General features: G+C 40.0%; 1 protein-coding gene across 1 annotated transcript in view; it reads left to right on the top strand.

Annotated features, from left to right (window-relative positions):
• man1a2 (mannosidase, alpha, class 1A, member 2) overlaps positions 1-22,776 on the top strand; it is a 161,590-nt gene that overhangs the window by 14,055 nt on the left and 124,759 nt on the right. Inside the window, exon 3 of the mRNA XM_059343553.1 lies at positions 12,295-12,556. Coding sequence (XP_059199536.1) covers positions 12,295-12,556 — 262 coding nt within the window. The remainder of the gene's footprint in view (positions 1-12,294; positions 12,557-22,776) is intronic.

The following is a 22,776-nucleotide window of genomic DNA, read 5'->3' as shown; positions in this document are numbered from 1 at the left end:
TGACCTTTGGCATGTCTAGGCTTGACGTGATGAATGGTATCACTGGACCTATACAGGGATTTTTTTACAAGAGCAATTGTCCCTAACACCCACAGCCATTTCATTCAGAAAGTCATGCAGCTGCAGCACTATTTATGATAAATGAGAGTGATAACAAAAGTGACAAACAGGAGCTTTGATTGTGAGGAGTTGAATCAAATGTTCTGTAACTCATGACGTACATTTTATATTTTCAGCGTGGTTAAAGGAAGTTGGGGGTCTGTGATAGTTTGCAACAAGCCAACCAGGTCAGGTAACAGAAAATTAGAAAGTTCTTTCCTAAATAAAAATAGAATAGAAAGTACTGTGTTACTATATATAGTGACATGTGATTCACCAGTTTTACTCTGTGTGTGCATATCCAGAAAAGTACAAGTGTTTGTTTGCAATATCATTTGATCTTTAAAGCTGCCCTGCAATCACTCACAGAGACCTGCAGCTGAGAAAGATGTGTCTAGAATTCGGTAGATAATTGTAAATTGTGCAAGGTGTATCACCGTAGAGCAAGATGTAATGAGTTTCTGCTCCTGATAAAATTACTTTTGTAATAAGTTACCGCTAGTATATAGGAAGAAACATACATGGGAAGCACCTTAGGTAGTGGTCATTCTTTGTTATATTTAGACCAAAGCTAAGTGAATGCTCGGTATTGAGCCTAAAACCAGCTAATAATCACTGCAGCTTTTGAGATTTATTGCTGCACAATTTCTGGCCACTGATTACCCCATAACCTCTAGGAAACAAGTGAAGGAAGCAGATAGGTGGACATTAAGGATGGATGAGTGGAAAGGGAGACAGAGATAGAGAAATAAAGGACTTTTGGACTGTTTGCTATGTGCTATTTTTTACATTACAAGTTAATTGAAAGAATAAACAAGCGTCAAACAGTGTCAACCCTAGTGCCATCATGCGTGCGTGCGCGTGCGTGTGTGTGAGAAAGAAATGTGTGAAACGAATCAGTAGTGCCCATTGGGAATGTGCCTCACTCTGTCTCCCATGTGTCATCTCCCTGGAGTGCAGTTGTGGTGACAAGACCTTTTGAAAGCCGGAGAAAATGAAAAAAAAAAGACACTTGTTTGAATTGGTTTGCATTAGCGCCACACAGTCAGTTTTTAGTAACAGAAGGACAAGAAGACACCCAGTAAAAAGGCACAAAATGAAGAACAAGAAAGTAGAGAGTGGACCTGAGAGAGGGAGGCAGAGAAAGAAAGAGTGAGAGAGACTTTTAGTCCTCGGGGACGATATGACCATGGTTAACTACAAAGCTTCTCACCAAATCCCATCCCTGCCAAATACTGGAGCTGCAGCCTTACTGCACAATGGCTCCCTGTCAGTTAAAGCAATGGGATCAAAGTGAGATCGCTCAACGGCAAATTAAGAATTGGCCCTCAGGTTTCCAAGGCTTGAATTTCAAATAAACCTTTCTGGATTCACAGGCAAATTCGCCCCCCCCCCCCCCTTCTCCACAGCCACACAAGCTGTATTAGAGCCATATGGGCCTGATAATAAATGTGCCTTGTACTGAGTGCTGTAACACGCCGGCTGTTGGATTTATGATTGGCCTGGGGATGGGAAATGGGATCTCTGTTCTTATGGGGATTTTTCCTCTGTACCATGACTTTTGGGAAACCTTAAGAGGCAATAAAGATCTGCAGGAATGCCTGATGTTGGTTTACTAAACAAGGACAGAATCAATGAGAACTAATGTACAGTGCCAATATTTTGGCTTATTATAATGTCAGTTATTAGTTAGTCAACTGTTTTAGAAGCAAAGCTGACATTTCCACATACATTTGTTTTGAATAATATCTATATATAAAAATAATTATAATTCTGTATGTGTTTTGAGGTTGAAAAGCATGTGATAATTATTTTAACTGTCTATACCACTAACACCCTGAAAAGAAAATGATCATTGAGGGTCATTGCAGGAAAAGTTTATTTTTGCAGCAGCAAGAAGTTACATAATATAACCAAGAAAGAGACACTCCATAGCTCACCATTAAGTTCAGTTTATGCCAATTTTTCTTCTCTTATGCCACTTTGAGCTTGTTCTGACTCCACCGAACAACCATCCTTACCTTTTAGTGGCCTATAAACAGCACAACTATCCTAATGCAAAGAAAATTGTCTTCTATTGTTGACAAAATTGCTCTAGTGCATTGTTTTTGTCAGGGCCAAAATGGGAAAATGGGAACATCTTCAAGGATGTTTCTCTCTCTAAAGGTTTGATGATTGAACCTCTCAATCATCAGTGTTTTTCCACAGTTGAAAAAAACCTTATCTTGCTGGGCAGCAACTAACTGGGCTTAGAGCTTATTTGTTTTATTGCCAGCCTGTGCTAGCTGCCGGAGATGGACTCCTGTGTTTGGTATGAAGGCATTAGTCAGCCAGCCGTGATGTAGGTCAGAAGGGCTGGGTAACATGGGTACAGACCGAGGGCTCAGGTGTTCACCTGGAACATACAGTGAGAAATACGGATGAAATATAAATGTCTTTGTACACATGTGAGGAAAGAGGTGCACAGAAATGATGAAGGGAAAAAGAGAACCAGGGCATTTCTGCTTTATGGGAGATGCATTGTATACTGCACTGTAGTATACATCTTTTCATGAAGGGTAATTAAGCTTGGTGTTGTTAACACATGGGGTTTGATGACCATATTTTTTTAATTTGCTTTGACAGTATTCAGATAATTGATATGCATAATACTTGACAAGTAGGAGGAAAGAGTTGTGGACAAATTAGTGGAAAAAGAGAAGGAGGAGGAGGGCCAAGATAATGCAAAGATGAATGAGACAGCTAAGAGAACAGGAGAAACCAGAGATTGAGAAGTTGTGAATACACTTGAGAAAAAGGGGTGTGTGTATTTGTCACTGAGAGGTTGTAGCTAGCGGGAAGACACTGTTAGGGCAGGGAGAGAATTGAAAGAAAATGAGAGAGAGGATGCTATTACACACACACACACACACACACACACACACACACACACACACACACACACACACACACACACACACACACACACACACACACACACACACACAGTTAATCTTGGGAAAGCCGTTACACATACAGCAATGCAGCTTCCTATTTGAGCCAAGTGGGTCATAGGGAAAAAAGCAGGACATAGAAGCTGTCTGATGGTTCATGGAAACCCAGTAGCTACAGCGAACAAGAAACAGAAATCGTGCCGACTTACCAACTGCCTCTTCTCTCCACTTATTGTGTTTATGGGCCAGCGGGGAGGCATACTTGTCCACATCACTTGAAACTCAGGGGACTGTTCCCATGAGAGCTCTCTAGCTTAGGGATGCTTGACATGAAGCAAACGCTCTGTGTTCACATGCCAGAGATGGACTAAGGTCACACTTTAGGAAGAAGGAAAAAAGCCTTGACTTTAATTACCTACACACAGGGATAACATTCATCTGATAAGCCCACCTTCATGTGCTTGTAGCCTGATTAGGATGTTTACGCTGGCAATTATTTCTGCTCTCAAACCTTCATGTGTTTAAAGGTGCAATCTGTAATTTCACCCAAGAATTTAGGGGGCAGTATTTCACCTTGTGCAAGCAATGCATGATTTATTAAATGCATTAATGACACTGTTCAAGATTGTGTACAGTTAGGCATGCAATAGACCTGTAGTGTCCTCAAAAGTGTGTTGCAAACCTTCAAACTAAAATTAAGACACCTAGACTGAGAATCTCCAAAAAAGACACTGTTGCAATGAAGGGGTCCTCGGAAAGACTAATCTCCATCCAGGGAAAGACTGCTAGCTCCACAAGCTAAGTTTTCGTGGAGCCTGGTCTCCGATATCACCTTAACATAGCTGGTTCGTATAGGTTTAATGTAGTGCAGCTTGTTGACAAAAGTGGGCGTTGGCAAAAAAGACCCTGTACAGCAGGTTATGCAGGGCTGCTCCCGTCTGCCTCACCTCTGGCGGCTGATGGTCTCTGTATACTCAGCTGAACAAGTAAACTCCACCAAGACTCTTTGGGGACTGAACACTTGCAACAGTCTATTAAAGTGATACTCCAGTCATGTGTGGGCTTTGCTGCAGTCAGAAATGTCAGAAAATAATTAAAAACATTCATCCCAGATTTTCAAAGTCCAAGCTATTACATGTAATTGTAGTGTTTTGTCAGCCAAAAACCCAAGGACCTTCAGCTTATTATGATATAAAATGGAGAAAAGAAGGAAGCCTCCATATTTGAGAGGCTGAAAACCGCATTTGCTGTATGACAAATTACTCTAATATTTAACCGAATATCAAAATAGTTGGGAATAATTTTTTTGTCAAACGACTACTCCATTAATTGACTAATCATTTAACATTGCTATTTATCCTAAATTAAGGCTATATATAGCACAGTCTTTTATGTTGAATGTGGCAGTTCTAAGCAGTTTGATCACCATACGGCCGTGTGTAGAGATGATTGACAGGTTGGAATTTTAATTATGGACCGTTACCATATCTAATCACTTTGTATATCTAATCATTGTTTGTAGCACCGGGTTATTAAACGTGCACATTGTCACATTAGTCAATCAGTCGTTAATTTGATCTGGAAAAGCTTGGCTGGCCCAGGATGTTCCAGCTGATATTGTCACTCTGTAAGAATAATACTGCAGTATAGATTCACACACTTTCACCCGACCTTCATCATCAACACTTAACATTACAATTGCTTCAAAAAATGTGACCTGACTTTTGATTCTGTATTTTTTTTTCTCAAGGATCTCATCCCTAAACTTACTGATCTTGTCTTCTTCTTTTCTTTCTTTTTTATTTGACTGTTTCACCTGCACAGCAGATAATTGTAAGACTAGCACAAGAGAGAAATTACAGCAAATAATTTGTTTATGTGTTAACTGGAGGATGTTGCAGTGGCCTGCAATTTCGGGCAGGAAGCTAAGAAAAGGTAAAATCTTCTAAATGGATTGTTTTTTTACCCATCTCAGATTTAATACTTATGAAACATGACCATAATATATAACTATATTGCTTATGCAAACTTGACTTTAAAATCATTAGCTGCAGAATCACAGTCAAACAATGAGGTAGCTGATATTTATTTTGTTACTATCAGCAGCTGAAGGGACACTAACTCATGTTAAACTAATTACTCAACTCTGAATAATACATTTTATCTTTTATTTTATTGACATTCACTTGGTTGGGACTATGGAGTAGTTCAGCCAGTATGTGATTGAAAATGGGAGTTTTATTTTGGCAGCAAGTCGGCAGTTAAAGTGGTCAATTTGCATTAGTTTTATAGGTTCAATATGAAGAGGGACGATTATGGATTTTGTTGTTTTAAGCAGATCCTTTCCAAATGGTGAAAGGCCATTTTCCTATATTTTTTATCTTAAGCATTTAGCTATAACTTATTTGCACCATTTTTCTCTGCCCTAATTTCACCTTCATTGGACTGTAGTTAGCCCAAAGAGCACCTCTTAGCTTTTTTTTAATGTCCCACCCACCATAAGTTTTTCCATTATTCTCCTTCAGAAGAAGATATGGCTGTTAACTTGTACAAAAAGCACAAAACATTGACAAAGGCAAGAAGCGCTACAATTGTTAAATCTCTGATGAGTTCTCAGAAATCTGTTGTTGATTTAGTTTTTCATTGGTTTGCAAAGGAGATGAAAACTTGTGTTTGTTGACTTAAAACATTCAGTCGCTCCTGTACATAAGCCTTTGTGATTCAGGAACATGTTATCTCTGTGCTTCATTAAGGCCAATGTTTTGACAGGACATTATTGAACTTGACTGAAAATATATTGTAAGATAGTTATTTATTTATTAATTTAACAAATATGCTATAGAAGCTATTAAAGGGCATTTGCTGATTGACTTTATAAGCTAATTGACTTCATACAGACTGTTTTGAAAGTGTTCTATTCTTTGGACATTTAACAATACTATAATAATGGGCCGTCTGTGAAATGACCGTATAATTGAGTTCTTTGTGACTTATTGTAATTATCTGCGATGCATTCTGAATGACGAGGAAATCAAACCCCCTAAAATGGCTAAATAAATTGTCAGGAAGCAAAAGCAATCATGCACAATGGCTTTTGTCTCTTCAGATAAGATGGTGTTTCTGAGACGAGTTGAGGAGGCTCAAAATATATCGTAAGCACAAAGGGGACAAGGTGCTGCAAGGTGCTGCTAAAGAGGCAGAATGACCTTTAGCGATGGGCTGTAATGACATAGTCAGCTGTAGCTGCATATGTCCACCCCAGGGACATAATGTTTTTCACTCATTTTGTTATTTATTTTAATACAAATGTAGAAGTGTAAGCATAACTGGCATTCTGATTTGTTTAATACATTTCACATTTGATTTTTTTTGGTGAAAATGTAGAAGTTGGTACAAATGGTTAAAAAATCTTTCTTTTGGATATTTCTTTGGTGAATGGATGATGAGCATTTTTAGTTTTATATGATACCAATATCTGTAGCTTTAAAACTGAGCTCACTTCAGCCTCTGAAAGAAAAGCTGCCAAAAAGTTATTATTATTAGTTTATTTAAAAGGCGTATTTCGGATGATACTTCCTTTCTTATTACTTATAGTGTTGATCAGACAAACAATGTACATGACATATTTTTCATCTTGCCGGCACAGAGTAAATATCGTGGTTTGAAACGGCCGTCTGAAAGGGGCTAATATCTTGTAAGAGCAATTGAAATACAGATAATGTTGATGGGAATGTATCATCAATAGTGACATTACTGCTGTGCTTTCATCTGCCTCTGAAAGCTGCTCCGGCCACAATGTTAGCATATGTTGCAGTTGCTTTTTCAGGTTTCATAGCCAATGTTGTTGAAAAAAGGAATACTTCTCATTATCTATGCTAATCTGTTGCATGTGTTGATTTGTCTGAAAATGATAATGTCTCCACGTTTGTGTGTGAGTACCCTGGCATTCAAATCCTGCGCAGTCACTAATAATCCAGCAGTTCTTATTCTCTTGCATAAATGACTTGACTTGCTGTCTATGGCCTCCTGTGTGTGCGTGTATATATCTGTATTGGTTGCCATGGTTACATGGCATGTAGCCTGTGCTGCTCTCCCTGGAGCCTTGTGTTTCCACAACTTCAAAAAAAAAAAAAAAAAAGCTCTTAGATACCACACCAGGCAGATGGACAGCTGCTGCTTCTCTCCAGTTGCCATGGAAAGTGCCGGCTTTTGCTGAGCAGTAGATTTCATGACAGAAAAAAACTGTGTGGCAGAAGGGGAGGCTGATAAAACCAGGAAGTGATACTGACATGGCTGCTAATTAAGGAGGTGGTATTTTCCAGACAAAATTTTTTTGGGATGTGAGAATATGTGAATAAGCTTTAAGGTGTAGGTGAGGCTTGGCGTGGTCACCTAGGTGCTCAGTGGCTGCGGCCCACGCTCTGTCTTTGTCGAGGTAATTGAATCAGGCAGCTGTTGATGTGTTCTTAATTGCATGTTTGACATGATATGGGACTAGAAGGGAATCCTTGGCGATGCTAGAGTGAGTATGATAATGGCTCGGAGGAAGAGAAAAGAGTGACATGAGATTAAAGGAGGAGGAGGAGGAAAAAGAGGAGCGTGAACAGGGAGATACGGGTGCAGAAGGCTAATGCTTGCTCATGTGGGAATGAATTTTCAGCAGATTTGCTGATGTGTGCACTGTTTTGAAACCTGCACATTTATGTAATTTGTATGATGGCATTAGCCTTTTCGTTGATGTTCTTCTTACACACATATATGGAGCAGAATCGGCACTAAAGCCCGATTTTAAAGCCGGATTTTTGAGACAGATGCCGATACTGATTTTAGAGGGTGTAAGTGAGAAAATAAAGAATAAATAGGAATAAAATAAATTGCTAAATAAACATCATTACTGTGCAACTTTGCATTATTTATTATTTAAAAAATGTTTTCATAACGGCACATATCGGACAGCATATACACCGATACGGACATGCACTTGATCGGCCAATATCAGTCGATAATGTCTTTCAGCCGATATATCTGTCGGGCACTAATCTGCACCGATTATAGATGATGGTGTCAGCCTAACCTCCTAATTTTCTTTTGTCATGCAACATATAAACACACTCGTAACACACAGCCCATCATCTAACATCAGCAACATCTAAATATCACATTTAAATGCAAGTTGCTGAGGGCACACTAACTCACAGAGGCACAGAGGATGGCATATAGACGAGGCGTGACACCCCCTGGGTGCAGACACAGGCAGACACACACACACACACACACACACACACACACACACACACACACACACACAAATTTCAAGATTGCCGTCACTTGCACTCAGAAATCTCATCACCGACCTCGAAATAGAAGACACAGACATGCGTGCAAAGACATTCAACAGAGAATTGAAAGGCGTATTAGACACACACCCATTCACACGCAAGCTGGGAAGTACAATACACACACATGTACTACACATAAACATTAAATCCTCACAAAGAAAACACAAAATGCATGTATTAACTGGCACCAGCACATATGCAGTAATTGCCATCTCGGTGTTGCAAAATATGTTTTCTATCAATTAAAGTCAGACACGCTGAGTTGTGATATGAATATTTATGAGTTGTTTCCAGGGCGATGTTGCGTAACTCGGAAGCTGTTTATTTTGGTCTCTGTTGGCCCCACATTCGGCGTCATGATAGAATTATAAAATGGATGCACATTGTGTTGTGTGAGGGATAATTAGTATAAAACGTCTGTCTCTTTTTCTGTTCCTCTTGCACATGCGTTTCTCCCGTCTCATCCGTCTCAGTTCTTTAGCTCATCGCTTTCTTTCACATTGCATTTGTTCACTATTTCTTCTACAAATCTTTAACATGTCTTTTCTTGCCCAGTACATGCTGGTAAACAGCCCCAATTGAACCTGAACAGGATAAGTTATAAGTGAAATTGATAGTTGATGCTTGTTGATCACACATCTTTTCTTCCAGCTCTCCTCCACGAGTAGCCCGAGGAATTTTTATACATATTTTTATACATATTTTTAACATTATATTTTCTGTTTTTATCTCTTTACCGCCTCCATTACTCTCCCTGCCTTCCCTGCAACTTTACTGCTCAAACTTTGATTGTGTTATATTTTTATTTCTGCAAATATTCAGACTTACAGCCACTGTGATACATGCACTAACACACATGCATGCACAGTCCTGTGTTACCTGTTGTCACACAGAAGTATGAACAAGCCCTGGAGTCCCTTGTTCCCTTTCATACTCTCTCATTGGGATTTATTTTAGTAGGGATGCTCTGCCACTTGGAGGGAGCACAGCCAAGTGTTTTTTCAAAGGTACAATAAGTATTTTCTTTTTTCTCTCACCTGTGCCTGTTTGGTACTTTGGTGACTCACCATGAATGTTATTGGGAAGAATGAATGAATGCTTGTTCCCCTGTTCGTCTGCCTGGAGTTAATGAACAGTGTATTGTATTTGTGGATGTCACAAAATCCCCCGTTATGCATGTTTTGCTTGTTTATTTCACTATATTATACAGTCTCCAACCAGTATCGAATTGCATACACAAGTTTTCTTTCCAATAATAGTAGAAAGACGGAACTGGGTCTTAGTCTTATGTGTTATGGTCAACAGCTCCCATGCATGAAGGCCTTTACTTTCAGTTTATAGCCATCTGAAGGCGGCAGTTGTGCTAACTCACATGCACCGCGTACCTCTGATATTCCACCAAACACACCTTTTTTTAATGGTTACTCGGGTGAAGTTGGCTCAAGTTGACCCATACACTTTTACCATACCAGGTCTACAATAAAGACATCTGCCCTAATGTAGTCTGACACGCATCTCACTCTACTTCTCCCTCCTACCTTTTCATCTTATCTGCAGTAATTTTAGACTGTGTATGAATGTTCATGTGCACATGTAAAACACCTGAGCAAAGGGGAAAAGATATAAATCCTGACCTTAAATTGCTGCTCTCAGGACATAAAGCTGTGATAAAGAAAGAAATAGAATCCACACAGGCTAAAGGTGTTTGCACACTGACTCAGTCTGAAAGTGTTACACATTGAGAAATAACATTTGTGTCAATCACCTTTACAGTCACACTTTCAGCCATTTTTAAAGTTTTTGGAACACACTCCACCAAGAGCCTTTAGAGAGTCACTGTGTCTGCAAACTTCATCATCCAAAGTGTGAAAACAGGATGTTATCTATACTTATATACACAAGTGAATTGCGCACTTTCAGAGATTTGAGCTGCTTGTAAGTCGCTCCAAACGAGCCGGCAGCTTCTGACCTATCGCTGAATAGGCAGCATGATCTCAAATCATTAAAGCAGCACATGTCCTCCTTCCCACACAGAGGCTTCCTAAACATGTTTTTTCTAGCAAAATGTGTCATGATGAGTCCAACCGTGCCATTGGGAGAACTACGGACTTATGTATAGGCTATGAGAGCCGAATGATAATGTATGGGTTGTAAAAAAACACTTAATAAGATGTTTGGAGAGCCTCTTATCATTTGTCGCTTGCATAAAATATTGTAATTTTATTGTTTTTATTTTATTAACATTTTTACACAAACTAAACACCCTAGGCGTGATTGCACACATGTCTTTGGTCTTGCTACACCAAAAACTTTACTAGGTAGAATGGATTACATGCCTGTCCACAAACATGGCCAAATATGTTAAATTTAACCACCCACAAAGCCATCATTTTTTTATAAAAAATAAAAACTACTCCTAACAGCAACCCGTACTGTTGTTCTCTTGGAAGAGAACAGAGATCCACATACTTTGGTATCTGATATCTCAAAGCCATTCATGTGTATGGTCTGAATTAACATGCACACACATATCCTCAGTGTTGTTTTCTCAGAGATCTGGAGCTGTGCAGCTCTGTGGAGGTTTGCAGCTGAGTCCACACGGATCACAGCAGGTCGTCAGTTCCTCCCACATTTCCTGTGTTTATCAGACAGAAGGTCATTAATAAACAGACACGTGTTTGCGCACAGATGACACTCAGTTATTTTCAAGACTTCTCATATTTATTGAACTCACATCTGACAAATTTTATAAGGCTTTATGCCGCACACTCTGATCCTTGATATTTCACAGTAATTTGGAACTGGCAACTTCAGCAATACAACAGGGTTGATAAACACTTCAGGGACTGACTCAAGTGTCATGGGAAATTAATCTTCTGTTTGTGCTCTTACTTTCTTTCTTCCCTACTCTGTTCATTTCATGTTTATGTTCGGTAATTTAATGATGAGCACAAGATGTCAAAAAAGGCTAACAGTAAGAGGTACACTGACACTGAGAAAACATAAAATTCACGTTTGAATGAATTTGCTTCAACCCATGCTGCATCTCCTACATACATGTAATGATAATCATTTTAAGGTACAGTATTTCCCAGCCGGAACACAAGGCTATTTGTCATTTAGTGCTTGTGTCTTCATGTAGCAAACACAGGGTGATGTACCCTGAAATGTCACACCGAAAAATTTAGAGACAATTGTAAAATCTATCTTCCTTCAGTAACAGCACAAGAACAGTGGTGTCATTGTCCTCTTGTCACCTTTTGTTTCAGCAACCTGCTGTGTTTGTTTTTCATTACTGACCCACATCCTCATGGGATACAGTTGTGTCAACACCCTGGGGCTTGTGATCACCATGTGAAACCAAAGATGATGTTTCTTATTCTAGCACTGCTTGCCTTCTCGTTGTCTTCCTCTACACCTGTCCTATTTCCTGGAGCAGTTGTAATTGCAGAGTAGTGGGGCAGGGGGCTGGTTTCCCAGGAGAGACTGATGGTTTTATCTTTCAATAATGATGTGAATTAGAGGTGGGTCAGCTGCAGCTGCAAAGGCTTCTGAACCTGCTTATTTGGTGACCACCTCGGCTGACATCGTAATCATTTATTATTTTTTTGACCCTCAGGGTAAAGAGTACTATTTCACACAGCAAACATGTAACTTTTCCTTATTTCATCACACATGCATTTCCCAGAGGTTCAGTGGTTGTTCTCAGAGTTAATCTTTTAATAATAATTAAAAAAAGAAAGCCCTCTGCACACCTTTCCTCTCCATATGGAGACTTAATATAATAAGTATTTTATTGTTCACCTAGGGAAGAGTTGCAACCACTTAGTGGAAGCTTTTTGGGATCTTAACAAGGACTATAAAAATAATTTAAAATACATAACAAAAAAGCTGACATTCTGCCTTTTACCTGCCTCCTACAGGGAAGAGGAGGAGAGCCTGCGGGACAAGATTCGGGCAGACCATGAGCGAGCACTGCAGGAGGCAAAGGAGAAGCTGAGAAAGTCACGTGAGGAGCTGCAGGCTGAGATTCAGACAGAGAAGAACAAAGTGGTGGAGGACCTGAAAAAGAAGGATGCGGGGCCTAAACCTCTGCCACCTGTCCCCATGCCTAAAGTGGTGGGCGTCAGTGACGGTGAGCCACCAGAGCCTGACGCCAAAGAGAAACGTGACAAGATCAGAGAGGTAAGATGACCTTTTGAAATTTCTTGTTGATAAGTAGATAATATTGAACTTTTACTGGTATTTACCTCTGTTGTGTAACTTTGGATGATGTACATGAGAACTGTTGAATTTAGGTAATTTCACTTTTTACTGATGGAGTCAGTAACTTAGCACTGGACAAATAAATTGTTCTTACCTCTATGACCTATGTGAGATAAAGATGGCTTAAAAGCAACAGTGAACGGACAGTAAGGTGTGGGACTATCCAACCATGTAATATTGTTTGTACAATGTATTATATTTGTTCAAAAAGGCACCATTTGGAGTACCGTCACATTGGTAAAAAAAAATTGGTGCAAAATTCACATATTTTCATTCCAGCTCTTAAATTCCTTATATCACCTAATATATTGTGATCTGTGAATTTTTCCCCTCTGAAATCGCTAACTGTACTGGTCTCAAAAATCCCATACTGGTTAGGCCCTGATATTGAGTCCAAATAGCCATACAGATCAGTTAAAAAGGCCAAGATCATCCCCGATACAGAGTCTTTGAGATTGGACTGGGACATCCCTAGCTATTAATAATGAGACAGGTGGATGTTAAGTGAACTGCAGTCAGCATCCCGCTGCTTGCTTGCGTGTTTGCAGGTTGATCCTAGTTTTTCCCCTGATGTTGGTCACATTCCTGTTTGGCAAGACGGGCTTTACTGAAATCAGTCCACAAGCTGTTAGAGGCAACCAAAAAATTTGTAATTTTTTAAGTTACGTAACAGTCCATTCACACATTGGCAATACAAAGTGATTAATACATGTAAATTTCTTCACTTAGAACCTTCAACTAATTGTGTCCTTATTTACATATCTGCATCTTGAGCAAACTATCTAACGTGTGAAACTAATGAGAATTAATAGCTTTTATTAAAGAGAAAGTGCCACTAAAGCAAGTAAATGGCGCTTATATAGTCCTTTTCTAGTCGCTTTGTGACCACTCAAATCGCTTTACACTACACTCTGCGCTCATTCACCCATTCACACACACATTCATACTGGTGGCAGAGGTTACCCTAAACGGTGCTACCTGCCATCATTGGGAATTCATTCACACACTGATGAACGCAGCATCAGGAGCAATTTTGGGGTTTGGCATCTTGCTCAAGGATACTTCGACATGTAGGCTGCCATGGTCAGGGATCGAACCACGATCGGTGGGCAACCCGCTCTACCAACTGAGCCACAGCCGCCCAATTGCCCTTAATATTTTGTAAATTCAGTTTATGTATTCCAGTGTGAGACACACAAGATTTAGGGCATTTGTCCACTGTACTTTGTACTTTGGCAAGCTTCGCTAAATCAGCTCCCCTTTCACATTAATTTCTCTTTGAAGGCCATCTTACAATAGATGGGGGTCAAAGGACAGAGAGTGTCGTATTCTGAACAAGACTGGAAATCCCTTTGAGGCAAATTTGTGATTTGTGATTCAAGGCTGTATAAATATAATGAATTGAATTGAACTGGGATGAAAGCTTGTTGTCACAAGATTGATGGTTGGTGAAATTTAAATCCCAGTGTGTTTGTGAGGGCCAGTTTGTGCTTGACTATACTGTACATCTGAATGTTTCGTTTGCCTGCTGTCTGTCTCGGCGCCAGCTTTTATTGAAGGCAACAGCGAGCCAGACGGACAGTGCCTGTGCAGAATGCAGATGGTGCAATCTGGTGTTACTCTCTATAGACACTAAGCCAACCCCTGCCTATCTCCCTCTCTCTCAGCTCCTCTTCTACGTTTCTCTCCCACCCCTGCAAGTTCTCCTGCATAATTACCTCATATCGTCTCTCTTGAAACAGCACTTGGAGTCACAATACTCACCGTGCATGGGAGCAGGCCCATTCACTCCAAACCCGCCTTTGTCTCTAAATGCCCCTTTGTTCACTTCATAATTACCATTCAGATAGAATGCCGTACCCTCCCAAATGAGCAAGAAAATAGCAGCTGTATGGGCCACAGCACAGTACAGCACACTCTCCTTTCCCTGATTGCCTCGTGGTTCCAAGGAGAAATCATAATCGCACACAGGCATACAACTGTGACCAAAGACTGGAGCTTTCTTTGTCTTTAAAAAAAACAGACTACGAGACACACATTTAGCCGCATTTTGATGCAGCAAGTCCAGGGAGGACTATCAGCATCCGTCTTCTTGTCATTGTTTATGTTTCATGTAGATAGTAAGATGTAATTGAGGCAGTGGTAGCTGTAAATCCTGTGTGTCTATGGGATTATACCTTCTATCTGACCCTCTATCTTTCCTGCATTTCTTGTTCGGGTTATTTTGGTTTGATTACAAAATTGGCCCTGAGCACAGTTCATCACTGTGAAGGATCAATGCTTGCAATCGTTGTTTCTAGTTATGATTGGAGGGAGGGATGTTTTTTCCATTTTTCTAGCTGTGTGTGGGCAATTTTTAAAAAACAGCAACAAACACATTAGCAAGACCTCTAACAAATTTTATTTAAAAAAAGATAAAGCTCAGCCCAGTCAAAGTAAAACCTTTGACATAAGCTATCAACTTTTTATTGTAAAATATAGTGTATAATGTAGTGGTTTTAGTTTTTGATTTTTACTTTGTGCAGCTGTTGCAACATTTTGTGGAGCTGTCGTATTCATATAATTATCTTATTGAGCCCACACTATATTTTCTATATTAAGTTGATGGAATTAAGGTAAAATGAAAATTATGTTAACCTTGAGTGGATGTACAAAGACATGGGCTAAAGATATTGCTATTTTTTTTTTCTTCAAATTTCCCAATATTTCATGCTCACAAATTATGTTATGCAGCTATTTCATTGACATTTTACCTGGCTTATCAATTTACATTGACTATTTACTGCATCCCAAACAATTACTGCGAAAATATAATTTTTTTTAAGCCTTGATCTGATGACTCGGTGGCTGTGGCTCAGTCGGTATAGCGGTCTTCCATTGATTGGATGGTTGGTGGTTCGATCCCTGACCATGGCAGCCTACATGTTGAAGTATCCTTAAGCAAGATACTGAACTCCAAATTGCTCCCGATGCTGCGTTCATTGGTGTGTGAATGAATTCCCAATGGTGGCAGGTGGCACTGTTTAGGGTAACCACTGCCACCTGTATGAATGTGTGTGTGAATGGGTGAATGAGTGTAGTCTGTCTGTAGTGTAAAGCTCTTTGAGTGGTCGCAAAGTGACTAGAAAAGTGATATGTTAGTGCAGGTCCATTTACCATTTACCATGACATTGTAGTTTTTATGAGTCTTAAAAATATTATTTCCTGACATCTTTGTGTGTCTATTTCAGCTTCTTTTTCGTCTTCATCTGCAATAGGATTTGTAAAAGAAATAACCCTGGTTTCCAGGTCTATTAACCGTGAAGAGAAATCAGGGAAATTGGCCTCATCCAGCAGGGTTCTTTTGTTGCTATGTGTTTATGCCACTCAGGCTCTTTGTTCCTCCAATGCCTTCCAAATACATATTTCACTGACTGTACAGAACACAATAACTCTCCTTTTCTACCACTTCCATCAGCTCAGAGCTCTGCTCTCTGCTAATTACGCAACCTGAACATTAGCGACCATTAAACCTTTGTCTGGAGATGGAGAGTGCTTTAGGGCAATAAAAGAAAAGGAATGGAATGGAATGAATTCGACTATTAACTGTTCCAGTACTATTCACCTGTCACATCATGAATTATTTCTGGCCCAGAGCTGTTGAAATAAGCTGGCTGCTGCTGTTAATGGGCCGTGGTACAGAGGCGCAGTTCATTTCAATAAGGTTTGCTCATCAATAATCTTGGAAAAACACTAGTTAGTCTCCACAATTTGTAGAGTCGGTAATGCAGGAATCAAAAGCGATTTAATCTTATAGTGGAAACAATGCTTTTCTCCCTAGATTTGAATTACTTTTCATTGAAGAGTCTTTAATATAACTTTTGTTTATGTGAAATACACTCACATGTATTGAATCTAGTAAGCTTTGTTCCTGCTTTGGGATAAATGTTGCCGTGTCCATACTAGGGATGTGCATTTCAGGCAAAAGTACTATTCGATAATCCTGGGGTACGAATCGATTAATATTCGAATTTTCGATAATAACAAGCGATCTGTTTGTTTACAACAAGCACAGACACTCTGTGCACAGTTAACGATGCTGGTTAATTCACGATCACTATGTTAATGATCAGCGGAGACTCTGTGCATAATTAGCCATGCTGCTTTTAGCTGCTGGCGTTTTGCACAGTTAGCGACGGCAAAAACCATACGTCCCCTCCGGAGTCTCTTAAATCCCTCTGGGGGCTGACTTGTAATGGAGACACGCAGAGTGAGCGGACTAATGAGAGGGTGTGGCCTGAGACTTCCCAGGTGGCCACTTTCCCCCATAGTTGAAATGGTCGAAACACGGCTAAAAAGTCCTGTCGCGGAAAACACCCTCTCTCATTCTCTTGGTTTGTTTCTTATTCTACAGCTTGGCATCTAGCCCGCCACACTGTGTATCATCAAATGCTACACTGCCCCCGTGTGGAAGGCACCAGTAATACAACTCTTTTTTTTTTCCAGATATGATGAACTATTTGATTTTTTTATGATTTAATGACTATTCGAATATTCCAAAATCGATGCATATCCCTAGTCCATACCTTAGTCCACTGATACCCATTTTTAACCAAGGCAAACCTAATCCTAGTGCTGGGCTTGTGCCGGGGCTGTTTGCAGTTAGTTCAACTTATGAACCTTCTCAGAACTGGTTTGCTTTTCCATAGGCTTGAGAGTCACGTCATTACTTCACTATATGTCTCCGCTCGCCACAAGCACAACAACAACAATGGCGGGCTACATCGTCTCTTTACAAATGTTGCTCCTGACTTTGCGAGCCTACATTGGCATCCAAACCTGACATGTAGAACACATTTGTGTTGCTTGTCTTGATTGCTATGAACGGTGATTATGTTCTTATTAACACTGAACGTAAACTGTTAATCTTAGCCTGTGTTGTAAGCTAATGCTAGTCCGTTGACACTAGCCCGATCAAGCATATTGCAGTTAAACAAATTAAATAAAACTCACCAGGTACTCCAGCTTTCTCCCACAGTCCAAAAACATGCACTTTAATTTAACTTTAACTTTGATTGGTAACTCTAAATTGCCGGTAGGAGTGAATGAGAGCGTGATTGTCTGTCTCTGTGTCAGCCCTGTGATAGTTTGGTGACCTGTCCAGGGTGTACCCCACCTCTGGCCCAATGTCAGCTGGGATCGGCTCCAGCCCCCCGCGACCCGAGTGCGGATAAGAGGTTAAGGATAATGAATGATTAATGAAGAATATCTTAGTTGGTCTTGTTGGTCACGATAATCTCATCCCTAGCCCCTGGTGTAAGCAGTTTGTGGTTCGAGACCAGCAAAGAGTTGGTGCCAATCTGGAACCAGTTTACCGAAGCACAAGGAACTGGTTCGCGTTTAGGCACGTTGACTTATTTTTCTGTCATCATACATGTCAGAACACAGCTGTACAGTCATGGCCAAGTATATAAATTAAATCCTCAGGGTACACACAGCTGCAGCTTTATGGGAAGCCAAATCTTTATATCTGTATGTGTGAAGGCCCCTGTTCATACATAATGAGGTATTGCAGGGAAATTGAGCCGACAGAGTTCGATTGACAGCTGATTGCCAATTGCAGTGCAGAATCACGACAGACTTGAAAAGAAAAGAGGAATCTCTAAGATCTGCGTCTCGTGGCCTACTTTGGCTCGTCGGGAGGCTGTATAACGTTCGAAGGCCATAGAACCGACTGCCGATTTGGCTCGCTAGTCACTCAGCTGTGACTGTTGAGTGATAAGCACACGATTACTGATTTGTGGCTTGCATTGGAGAGAGGGAGAGAGAGAGTGTGCATATGTCTCCCTACAGAGAGCTATGAACTGCGGCCGTAAAGTCCAGATAAATCGGTGGCCGAAGCAGTCTTCTTTAAGCGGTCTAAATGGTGCTGCTATCCAGATGTATTGGCCTAAAAAGACACAGTGAAGGTTTCCAATGGAGATGTGGAATGAGTATCCCCTCCTCCATCCCTTGTACTTAACTCTCTTTTTCTCTCTCGGATCCACCCTCATCCTCTCTCACTCGCACTGTACGAAGCCGTGACAGTGCTTGGCAGATGGCATTGTATGTTGATTGCACACCAGGCCTATACTCTCTCTGTGTGTGTGTGTGTGTGTGTGTGTGTGTGTGTGTGTGTGTCACAATCGCCTTCGGGGTAGGGCACAGCTCAGCTTTTATCATTCCCTTCCTCTCTTTCTAATTCTTAATCCTTGTCTTTTCTCGTGTCTTTGTATTTAACTCTTTCTCTTCCTCTCGCTTTCTCTTTGTCTTGTCACTCTTTTCAATTTTCTTTCTTGTTTTTTTTCCTCTAAATATTGCTCGTTGGCCATCCCTTTATTCTCCTGCTCTCTGCCAGCCTCCTCCCGTTTGTCTCTCTTTAGCTCAGTGTCATTTGGCAGAGCCCTCGAAGGAATATCCCTCCTCCAGCCACTCTTACAAGGCTCATAAAATCATCTATTTTTATAAGGATTGCTGTATTGATTTTTGTTGAACATTGAGCACTTCTTATCTGCAGACCACACAGTATATATTTGTGTCTAACAGAATGGATACAACAAAAAAATAAGATTATTGGAGTATGTAAAGGTTGACAATCTGTCCTCCTGTTTTTATTTATATTTTATGTCATCTTAAACATGGATTGTGGCTGTGTTTGGTCGTGTCTTGCTCAATGGTCTCTTGCAAGCAGGCCTTTCGTAGTATGTGGTAGAGAGGTGACATTTGACAACCTTTGCAGAAGCCATTATACAATCGTATACATAATGTATGGTGCTATATGTCAGCTGGGCTCCTAGCTGTTTAATGCATTCCTGAATACAGGTATTAACCTTTGAGTGATAATTCAAAGGGAGCCTTACCCTGTTTGTTTGCATTGGATTTTACTTTTTCTAAAACTGCCTTAAATGCATAATGGAACAAAAGCAGCTAATATTTTATTGGGAAAATTAATACATGTTGGAATAATGCATGAACAGTCCCAAGCTGGAGTAACTGCAGGATTACTCTTTCTTCCATCCTGCCCCTGCTGTGTGAATGCAACTTTAGGGCATTGTTACTGTTACCATACATCAGTTAACCAATGGAATTATTGATGGGTTTATAGCCATAATTGGGGAAAACTTTTAGCACAGCTTTTGTGATCATTCAGAGACAGACATGCTTATGCCAAATAAAAGGAAATAAAAAAAGAAGTAATGAAAGAATAAAGAAACACAGTAGCTGAAAAGTAGAGCACCTATTGAAAAAAGACATACATAGATCTCTCAAAACACATTGGCACAATGAAGTTGGTATCCTGAACTTTTCAAACTTCTTGTGAAGCTGATTCCAAGATTTATGATAAGTATATTTAAAGAACCTATACTTTCAATCACACATTCCCCACTTTTCTCTTCTTAAAGTTAAAGACTGATATATTTGTAACTAAAACCATATGTATTAATGCATGATTTCCATACCCTTGATCCTTAAGTGACTTTACATGTTTTCAACATTAAAGTAAACCTCAGTTGCTGTTACATCTCCTGGTTATTTTGTACAAAAAGCATTGCATTCATTTATTTGTTAGCCTTGCAGTATTATATCCCCTCTCCCTCTGCTGTATCTTTATCCAGTCTCTGCTTAAATAAAGTTTAGCCTTGAAAAAAGAAATACTTCTTCCTTTCCCAAATCATTTGATCGTATTTCCTTCCTTGGTCTTTCTCAATAACATGTCCATACTGGGGTAAGAGAAATGTTTTTTACAGCTTATGTCAAGGTCCTGTCTTTTGAGACACCTGACAGTATAATGCAATACAATGCAACAACAGCAAAACTACTGCCTACAAGTGCTTACACAATGTTAGAGTGGCTGTACGTTTGTACAGAATTCAGAGCATATCGGAGCAAATTGTTGTTTATCAATGTTGTGCAAAGCTCCTTTAAAGATAAATACATAATCATATAGCTTACTGGAACACTTTAAGATAAATGACATGAGCATACCAGCTTGGGTTTTCTTCCTCAATTGACTTGTGTCTTATTTCCATTAGACCTTGGTGCACACTCTCATTTCCTCTGCATGGTTCAGCTCAACTTGACTCTACTTGACTCACTTTTGGTACCAGGTGCTTTTCTCAATTTGGTTTTCCACTGCAGATAGTATCCTGTCGGTGTAGTTGGGACTCTTAGCTGGCTGCCATAGTGATGACACATGAAACTGCATTAACATCATGCAACACAGTGGCCCTTGCTGCTCCATGCTGGATCATTTCATCAGCAGCCAATCAGACGAATGTCTGCAATAAGTCATTTAACCAAAGCGTGGTTTTGTGAACATTTTATTTATTTATTGTTTTAACCAGGATGTCCCACGTTGCACTAGTGACTATTCTCTCTGACCAATCAGTGTTTGCACTATCAAGATAAGCACTGTTGGTACCATATATTGGAAATGATGCATGAGCTACAGTAGCAGCTACACACAGTGTGTGTGTGTGTGTGTGTGTGTGTGTGTGTGTGTGTGTGTGTGTGTGTGTGTGTGTGTGTGTGTGTGTGTGTGTGTGTGTGTGTGTGTGTGTGTGTGTGTGTGTGTGTGTGTGTGTGTGTGTGTGTGTGTGTGTGTGTGTGTGTGTGTGTGTGTGTGTGTGTGTGTGTGTGTGTGTGTGTGTGTGTGTGTGTGTGTGTGTGTGTGTGTGTGTGTGTGTGTGTGTGTGTGTGTGTGTGTGTGATTACATTTGAGCTCCATTTTCATTTTTTCGCAATTCGTCAACCCTGACTGGATGTATGTAAAAAGGCCACCAGAAGGCAACAGTTCAATGTAAGGACAGAGTAGTTTATAAACAGACAGCACAATTAAGCCACAGGTAATCAAATAACTCTGATGACAATCACTCACTAATTAAATAAAATGCTGTGATTATTCTCATGAGGTCTCTAAATTAATAATTCCAAGCAAGATGCAAACCATAACACGTAGATGCTGGGTTTTTTTTGCTTCCTCTTTATCTCTTGCCACCATTGTTGATGATAATTTGTGCTTTAAGACTTGTATGGTTAAATAAAGGTAAAAAAAAACAAAACATGCACATAAAATGCAAGTTTGAGATGTCTCTTTTTTTAACCTGTGATGAACCTTTTTTTTTTTTTCAAACTCTCAGCCAATCCATAGACCTTAGCTGTGTTTGACTGGTAAACTGGTGGTAAATTTCTTTATTAGGTGTAAGGCAGAGGGCATCTCAGTGTTTTTTCAAGTTCATGAGTGATGAGCCTCATCAATTGGAGTTCAGGTGATGGAGAGAGAGACAGTGAAGCTGGCAGAGGACAGGATCATCTTACAATGGTTTTCTGTTCCTCTGGAAACAAAGCTGGATCTTTGAAAAGACAGAATAAAACCATGACCATCCTTTTTTTTGAGCATTCCCCTCCCCTTTTTGTAAAATGCCTACGTGTGTGTGTGTGCGTGCATGCGTGTGTATATATCATAAATTAATAGGATGATCTGCCTGGACAGCTTTTGTCATAGTAACTGTGCAGCACTGCAGGAGATAAAGAAGCAGTAACCTGCATGCAAGGGCATCATAGATCAAGCTACATTTTTTTTCTCTCAAGAGCAAGCAGGCGGGGCAGGAAACATTTTATGCTTTCAATAACTCTGATGTCTGACATTTCAGAATTGGCTGCCAAAGACCAAGGTGGCTGCAATGTAGGAATGGGATTCTGCAGGTCCTCAGGGACCGGAGAGAAAAGTTGCATGTGTGGGATGCTTTGATATTTAACATGGTGGGAGTGTGCAATTAGTGCAACTAGGGATGAACATAGGATTAAAAACTAAACTTAACATGTGAAAATAAGACAAGTTGTCATTGCTAAAACCTGTTTCTGAGACTGTTGGTGTTTGCACCTGCATTGAGCAGCTACTGGTATGTAAGGGAGTGAAATAAGAAGAAGCCAAAATTGTGTATAACGTTTACTTCCAGCATTAATCATTTTCTAATTTTTATAACATGAATTATGGCGTTTATTGAGTTGTTTTATATCACATGGTGTTCTCTGCATTAAAAGAGCTGTGTATAGGGTTTAGTGACAGCTAGAAGCGAGGTTGCTGTTCAGCTCTTTTCACTCTGCTGTAGCAAATGCTA

Source organism: Centropristis striata, chromosome 10 (genome assembly GCF_030273125.1).
Source record: "Centropristis striata isolate RG_2023a ecotype Rhode Island chromosome 10, C.striata_1.0, whole genome shotgun sequence".
NCBI lineage: Eukaryota > Metazoa > Chordata > Actinopteri > Perciformes > Serranidae > Centropristis > Centropristis striata.
Note: the sequence above shows the minus strand (reverse complement) of the source record. Positions and strands in the feature narration are given on the sequence as shown.